This window comes from Meleagris gallopavo, chromosome 11, assembly GCF_905368555.1.
Source record: "Meleagris gallopavo chromosome 11, MGAL_WU_HG_1.1, whole genome shotgun sequence".
Taxonomy (NCBI): Eukaryota; Metazoa; Chordata; class Aves; order Galliformes; family Phasianidae; genus Meleagris; species Meleagris gallopavo.
Window position 1 is genome coordinate 19,112,428 of NC_139414.1, and position 8,171 is coordinate 19,120,598.

At 45.9% G+C, this 8,171-nt stretch overlaps 1 protein-coding gene across 6 annotated transcripts in view; it reads left to right on the plus strand.

Annotated features, from left to right (window-relative positions):
- TNIK (TRAF2 and NCK interacting kinase) overlaps positions 1 to 7,930 on the plus strand; it is a 139,212-nt gene extending 131,282 nt beyond the window's left edge. For all 6 annotated transcript variants that reach the window (XM_085233409.1, XM_085233411.1, XM_085233408.1 and 3 more), the window contains 9 exons: positions 105 to 219; positions 742 to 912; positions 1,097 to 1,240; positions 1,563 to 1,697; positions 2,204 to 2,304; positions 3,561 to 3,710; positions 4,119 to 4,278; positions 4,773 to 4,912; positions 6,502 to 7,930. In XM_085233409.1, the coding sequence (XP_085089535.1) occupies positions 105 to 219; positions 742 to 912; positions 1,097 to 1,240; positions 1,563 to 1,697; positions 2,204 to 2,304; positions 3,561 to 3,710; positions 4,119 to 4,278; positions 4,773 to 4,912; positions 6,502 to 6,585 (1,200 nt within the window). In that variant the 3' untranslated portion in view covers positions 6,586 to 7,930. The remainder of the gene's footprint in view (positions 1 to 104; positions 220 to 741; positions 913 to 1,096; positions 1,241 to 1,562; positions 1,698 to 2,203; positions 2,305 to 3,560; positions 3,711 to 4,118; positions 4,279 to 4,772; positions 4,913 to 6,501) is intronic.
- Positions 7,931 to 8,171: the final 241 nt, after the last annotated feature.

An 8,171-nucleotide genomic window follows, 5' to 3' on the forward strand; every position in this document is an offset into this window, starting at 1 on the left:
GGCGCTGCAGGGACAGGCACTGTGCACTCGTTGCAAAGCCACACACCCCAAATGTTCGTGTTATTTCTGTGCTCTGAGCTCGGTCTTCGCTCTTTATTTTGCAGTATGGAATGGGAAGTAGCACCAAAGCCTCTTTCACCCCCTTTGTGGACACCAGAGTGTATCAGACCTCACCTACCGATGAAGATGAAGATGAGGATGAAGAGTCATCTGCTACTGGTAGGAGGCAATGTGACCATTTGTGAAGCCTGAATAACTCCCTTGAACCTCTCAGATTTCACTTACTCTTGTGTTTGTACCCTTGTGCTTTCCAATTTCCATCCAATTCCTTCTCTCCCTCACCAGTGAAATACCCCCAGAAAGAGAGAAGACAAGGAATAGCAGAAGTCCACCCATCCCTGCCTGCCTGGGCACCTGGGAGAGTTGTTCCTGGCAGAGCCAGGAGGTGGCAATCACTGCAAAAAGCTTACAGTTGCTTAGAACTCATTGAAAATAGATGCATGTGGACAGGGTTAGGGTTGGTCATCCCTGTGGGCAGTGCTGGAGGTCTGGAGATGTTGCCTCTTACCGCTTCAGCGTTGCTTGTTGCTTCCAACCCATGAGAAAATACTGTTGTTATCTCTCAAAACTTGCAGCTTGTAACAGAGTGATGACATCCCTTTCAGAAAAAAAAAAAAAAAAAAAAAAAAAGCAAGAATTTGCTTCCAATCACACCTCACTGTGCTGTTGTTTCTTTGTAAGCACTGTTCACCAGCGAGCTGCTCAGACAGGAGCAGGCCAAGCTGAACGAAGCCAGGAAGATCTCCGTGGTGAACGTGAACCCCACCAACATCCGTCCCCACAGTGACACCCCAGAGATAAGGAAGTATAAGAAGCGCTTCAACTCGGAGATACTGTGTGCTGCTCTGTGGGGTGAGCTCCTGGTCACAGCTCTGTCAGCTGAGACCCTTTGGTATAAGAGTGATGCTTCTTGTCTATGGGAACGCTGCCCTTAGTTACGATTGTCTCTTAGAGATAGCAAAGAATGAGCTTGGGATGTAATCCTCTGGTGGGCAGCAGCCGTGGCTCCTTGTGCCCATTGGTTTCTCCGTTTCAGGTGTAAATCTGCTGGTGGGCACAGAAAATGGCCTGATGCTGCTGGACCGAAGTGGGCAAGGGAAGGTCTACAACCTAATCAACAGACGGCGGTTCCAGCAGATGGACGTACTCGAGGGCTTGAATGTCCTCGTGACAATATCAGGTACACCTCTCACCCCATCTCTGAGCTTCTGGTTCCAAATGTGGGAAATGAGAATGTGGAAATTAGTGTGGGAATCCTGCCGAGGATGGTTGGTTGGTCATCAAATCTGGGAAGCTTTTGAGCTGTGTCATTATTTCTGTAAAACTTTTCAATTCCATTGTGAAAAGAGCTTTACTTTTATCTTCCTTGAGGGAAAATAAACATTGGAATCTCAGGGTTTCCCATGCAAACCCAGCAAGGCTGTGCACAGAGAGCTGGAGCTTGGGGCCATTCCTGGGGATGCATGCTGCTCTGTTACCTCTCGCTGCCTCTTTGCCAACAGGAAAGAAGAACAAGCTGCGAGTATATTATCTCTCCTGGCTGAGAAACAGGATTTTACACAACGACCCCGAAGTAGAGAAGAAGCAGGGCTGGATCACGGTTGGGGATCTGGAAGGCTGCATCCACTACAAAGTTGGTGAGTGGCTGGGGCCACTGTGCTGCATGGAGGAATTTGTAGTGCCCAATACAGCCATGAAATGAGCAGCTGGGAGGGTAAACAGTGAGAAGAGGCTGTGTGCCCATAGCTCTGAGCCTGGGGAGGGTGATGCTCACTGGACTGCCCCGGGCTCCTTGCCTGCTCCACAGTACTGGGAGTGCCTCCGTCACAGCCTGTGTGATAAAATGCCTTGGTAAACATCTTCCAGTTTGTCACATCGATGGTGTGCTGCGTAAGTTACAAGCAAAAGATAGTTGGAGTCTTTGGGGATTTTTATTCTGTAGTCCTAGATCTGATCTGATGATTTTTCTTGAAAGTATGGGTAGACAACAGCCAGAGATAATTTTTCTGTTCATCTGTATGTATTAGGTGGATGCTACTACATGGAAATCAACAGAGATAAGCTTAGCAGCTGTTTTTAGGGATAAACTGTGCCATCTTGAAGCAAAAAATAATGTTTTAAACATCTTTTATTTTAATTTTAGTGAAATACGAAAGAATCAAGTTCCTGGTGATTGCCTTAAAGAATGCTGTAGAGATCTATGCTTGGGCTCCTAAACCATATCACAAGTTTATGGCATTTAAGGTATGTGTGCCTTGTCACCAGAATATGCTCTGTAATTGTAAATACACGAGTTTTCTGTACTGTGTGGAGGAGGAAAGTGCTTTGCTTATAGTCCAGCTCCTCAGACAGCGCATCGTCTTTGAGGGCCAATGAAGATAAGCGCCCGCAGGGTTTCCTTTCAGTCTTACTATGCAGTGCCAGGGCTTTCAGACCTCAAGGACACAAACAGAACCACTCCTCAGAAGCGTTACCATCACTGTACTTGCCCTGGCAGAAATGTTATGAAGCCCATGGCTGCAGAGATGTGATATGTGCTACTTATGGCTGCCAGTGAAGCATTAATATCGCTTATCCTGGGAGGCTTCATTGCAGAAGTTGTAGGAAGCTCACCAAATGTCCTTTAATAAAGCAGAGTTGAAGTTTTAGGGGATTTTTTTTTAACCTTGTTTGCTTGCTTTAGCCACGGAGAGTGAAATCAGGCTGGTGTTATTTTCCATTTTTATTTTGCAAAGTGCTCTCCCCTTCTGCAGTGTGGATTCTGTATCAAGAAATTGCAGGAGAGTGACCCTCTGTTTTTCTCTTCCTTTTCATCTACCCCAGTTTCCTTCAGTGAGACCTTTCTCCTACATAACCTGCCAAAGGCTGTGCTGTACTTAGTACTTTAAAGCACTTTTCGTTCTAAGCTCTGTGCAGCAGCAAGTCACAAGGGGCAGTGCCTTCTAGAGACTTTCATGCTGAGTAATCTCATTTTGAATCCTTCCAGAAGAAATGGGCTTATTTGGTATTAGGTCACATTTGCTTTCTCTGAACAAAAGCCAGAATAAATGGGCTGGGTGACGTGAAGAGCTCAGCAGCATTAGTGAAGCTTGGGATCTGTGGGCTTAGTGGGGATGCTGCCCAGCACTCTGGTACTGCTCTTCCCATCTGGCTGCTGAGAATCCTCACCTTGTCTTGTAGGCACGGATCTGTTCAGGCAGTTGGAAATACAGCTCACTGATTTTCTTGTTGGGACGCAGAGAGGTATTTGCACAGGGAGCAAGGGCTGGCCTTGAGGAAAAGATCTGTGCCTGACAGGGTGAGCACCTGTGTGCTGGGAAGGCTGGAGTGAGTGGGTGCTTCCCTCTGAGGCATATGACTGAGGAACAGCATGAGGAACGGAAATAATGACACGCTTAATAGGAAGCACGTTCAAACAAATGCAATTTCAAAACCGTATCAGGTTGCTGCCATGGGGTTTGTTATTTCTTCTGTGGTGCTCACTAAAAGGGTTATAAAAGTCTTTTGCAGATCTCCAGCACAAACCGCTGCTTGTCGATCTCACGGTAGAAGAGGGTCAGAGACTCAAGGTTATCTTTGGCTCACACACTGGTTTCCATGTGATTGATGTAGATTCTGGGAACTCTTACGATATCTATATACCATCTCACGTGAGTACACGGGGGAGCACTGCTCGGAGAGGGGAATATTTCCTCCCTAGAGCTACCTGTAAAACTCTGGGCTTATTTGCCTAATTCGACTTTGATTCATCAGTCAGCAGTTGCTGATGAGTGTTACTGCCAGGTGTCAATCTTTGGGTGTACGTGTTGTGATCTCTGTGTAATTGCTGACCCTGCTCATCCTTGATGTGTAAGACAGCTTTGGCAGTAGTGTAAACATGGCAGTTTATTCCCCTTCAAGCTTATCTCTAAAAGCCAATGCCTCTTTGTGGAATGGAATGTGGGTTTTGTTGTTAGTGTGGTTTTGGGTTTTGTTTCTCTAAGGCTTTGCTCCCTTCCCCTTACCACTTCTTCCATTCAATGTAATTCTGACTTGTAGGGCGTTTATTTTAACTGCAGATTCAGGGCAATATTACTCCTCATGCCATTGTCATCCTGCCTAAAACAGACGGGATGGAGATGCTTGTGTGCTACGAGGATGAAGGTGTTTATGTGAACACCTACGGACGGATAACTAAAGATGTGGTGCTCCAGTGGGGAGAAATGCCTACTTCTGTGGGTAGGTCAACCCTTCCTCTTCGCCTTCGTAAAGTAGAAATGACATAAGGTGCAGAGTCGAGCATGCTGGTTATTTGGGATTTTGTTTATCAAGGGAAATTTCTCTCAGCCAGGTAAGAGATGTAGTTGCTGAATGTCTGTAGTTTGGTTCTGCACAGTAAAAGCAAATGACTTTTTGAAGGTACTAACTGTGCTTTATCCCAAGTAACATTGGTGGGTACTGCGTTGACTGGAGTTAGTGCCAGATGGGAGCTGGGAGAGCCTGCTCAGCCCCATGGCCTGTGCAGGTGGGTCACTGTTCCAGCTCCTCACCTGCAGAAAGCAGAACTGATTTGTATTCTTTTCAAATGCAGCGACTTCTGGATTAAAACTGCTATGTTAAGGCTATTCAGCAGAGCTCTGTAATTCACCTGCAAAGACTTTGAATTCCTGCCCATCGTGTAGTATTGAGCTCAGCACACATGGTAACACCTACCAAACGTTTTGTTTCGACAGCCTACATTCATTCCAATCAAATAATGGGCTGGGGAGAGAAAGCTATTGAAATTCGGTCAGTGGAGACAGGACATTTGGACGGAGTATTTATGCACAAGCGAGCTCAAAGATTAAAGTTTCTATGTGAAAGAAATGATAAGGTAAGTCCACTGCAAAATTTGTATCCGTGCTTTAAGGTAAAACCGATCAGTTTTAGACTTGAAGTCTAGTTTGTCTTGGGGTTAATAAGTAATTAAGCTCAAGGTCTTGTTTAATAAACGGTGCCCATAAATCCCATCCCGGTTATTTTTCTTCAGTGGATGAAGATCTCAGCCTGTGGTGGGAAGGTCAACAAATGCCTCTTCTACTTCAAACTGATGTCCCCATGGGCTTAGCTTGAATTGCTCTCAAATGTTGCATCTGACCATTAACAGTTGAGGCCACCAAATAAGCTCTGCAAAAGTGGAGAAATGGTAGTGCTAAGGTTCTGTAATAACCCTAATTTGAACGGAGGTATAGAAACATTATGATGTATTTTCAGTTCAGATGCAGTTTTGTGATCGTAAAGTGTTTTCTCCATGGACCCCCATCTTTTCTTATAGACAGCACTGATAAATGCTGTTCTGCAGGGGCAGCAGAGCCGCGTGGTAAAGGCACTTGCATCATAAAATTGTATGGCTGCATGGGTGACCCCTGCCTTGGGTGTTGCTGAAGTGTAAAGGTGCACAGGGAATGAGGGAAGGAGAATTGTCTGGAGGAAAAGGAAAGTTTTCATGGCAGGGATAGTGGAAATCTGTTTTCAGCCCTGATGTCTGCTGCCAGTATTTCCTGTGGCACGGGGTTTCACCAAGATAAATCAAGACCATGCAGTAGGGAATTGTTTTGTGAGGAGCACAGGCACAAAACACATGCAGACACTGATTGCTCTGTCGCCAGAGTAGGGTTTAATAACGTGCAATAAATAGGATTGGAGGCTGCAATTGCTTTATTTAGTTGGCCTGCCTGTTCAATGGTTTTAAATTAGGACCTGTGGAAGCGTTCCCTTAAATATTTGCACACGATGATTTATTTTTTAAGACTTCTGCTGTGATCCAACAATGCTGGACACAGAGGCACATTCTTCATAGAGAGGCACAATACCTCTCTGTGCCTTGAATGTATTGAAGGAAAGTTTGGGTTTTCCCCAGTTCAGCGTTCAGAAGTCGCTGAAATGATATAAAAAACTTTTGCAAAGAAAAGCATTTCGATCTGAGGCAGTTCACCACTGTGCTGAGTGTTGACCCAAATGGTTAACGTTTAGCAAGATATAAATCACTAAAAGCAGTCGTATTAATGTTGCATAATAAGTAATGCTGTGGCAGTAATGTGATAGAGGTGGTATTTGTACACTATTCCAAACCCTGCTCTCTGCAGTGGTGACAGCAATGGAGGTGTTGTTACACGCTCACTACAAAGTGGTTGGGATTTGAGCTGTGGTGCATGGGCTCACAGGGCTGGATCCTTCCTGGGCTGTGTTGCTCCCACTTTGAGCCACTTCCCCAGGCTGAGCTCTGTGCCTCCATCAGCTCCAGCAGCCTTTCTGCCCAGACTGCTACACCCAACGTAGCACCATGACCAGCGGGCAGTGAGGTTTAGGCAGAGGAAACCCCACAACCGTGGCTTCCCTTGTCCACGAGAGTTCATAAGTTATTTCTGATCATCATAAAAATCATCAATATTCCCTGAGTTTTTTCCCCCTGTCCCCAAACAGGTATTTTTCGCGTCGGTCAGATCCGGAGGAAGCAGCCAAGTATTTTTCATGACCCTCAACAGAAACTCCATGATGAACTGGTAACAGAAGAGCCCTTGGCACTTACCTTCGTGGCATTATTTCTAATTTAAAGGACATTAAACACGTGGACTAACACTGTAGAGGCAGATGCGGAGGGCCCTGAGGATCACCGCTCCCCACGCTCCCCTGCCGCCCTGGGGAGGGCTCAGCACGCACCCCGCGCGTGGCTTGGGATAGGGAAACCACCTCTGGAGGTCTCCCCATTACGCTGTGTTATAGTGGGTTATGAGGTTTTTTCTTTTCTTTCTTTCTTCTTTTTTTTGTTCTGTTTTGTTTTGGGTTTTTTTGTTCGTTTTTTGTTTTTTTTTTTTCTTCCCAGCTTTTCTTTGTCCCCTACTTTGTAAGAACGGGGAAAGAAACCGTGTCAAAAAGTCTGTTTTTAATTCTGTCTGCCTGCTAGCATCAAATATATAGTATGTTGTAAAGTTACCAATTAAATCTGGTGAGAGACAGCACAATAAATGTACCTTTTATCTTTGTGATGAAGGCCATAACCGTATAGCTGGGTAATTTTAGAAATCTTTTGCCTTCACCAACATTTACATGTTGCTTTTGGCAGCAACGGCTTAACAGATTTTTAAAGAAGAGAAAAATAATAGGTTTTTTTCCCCTCTTTTGGGAAATGGATTTTAAATGGCTAAACTACTAGCCTTAGACTAATAAAAATCAGCTACCATTTTTGTCAAGTCTGTCCATCCATATTTCTATATGGATCTTCACATGATGCTGTGTCGTGATAGGGACAGTGGTGCCGTTTGATGCCGGCGGGAGAGGGCTGGGATGGAGGGGGCTGGGGGGCCTTGGGCACCCATCCCACGGAGGGGCAGCCGGCCTGGGGACGGGCACAGAGCGAGCCGCCCGCTGTGCTGCTGATCGGGCTTGTAAAGAGCTTAACAATATATATGTGTGTGGTTCCTTCGGCCAAGGGTCTGAATCTATACTCGTTTTCTGCCCCCTCCCACCCCCCGTGCTCCCTACGAATTACCCAACATACAGTGAAAGACGACATCTGTGCCGAAATGTGTGTGTGTTTAGTTGGGGTTGAATCGTGTCCTTATAAACTCTGCTCAGTTGATTTACGTTTCAGTGCGTATCTGGGGTTTTCTTTCTCAGTAGCTGCAAGCATGGCCGCTGTGGTATTGGGGTGTCGCATAACAAGGTCTGTGTTGCTGGTTTTAACCTACCTCGTTTCGTTTGGGTTTTTTTTTTTTTTTGTTTTTCTTTTCGTTTTGTTCCGTTGTTTTGCTGTTGATCACAGCACTGTTACCTCCAGCGACATATAGAGAGCTTAACTGGCAATCTTGGTGTACTCAGTAACGATGGCTTTATTAAAAAATGATTAAATCAACAGGACTTGGTCAAACTCGAATCTTTATCCAGGGCGAAAGCGTTGCTCACCAGGGATGGGATGGGGTGGGATGGGATGCTCTGCCCACGCCGGTACCCACGTGGATGGGGCACTGCCCCACTGCCCCTGTTTCCCCGCAGCACAGCACGGTGACAGCCCTCAAACCGATCCCATCACCGATTGCCACCCACTCTGTGTATTTCCACTGGGGTTGCTACCTGAAACCGGAGCCTTTTATCAA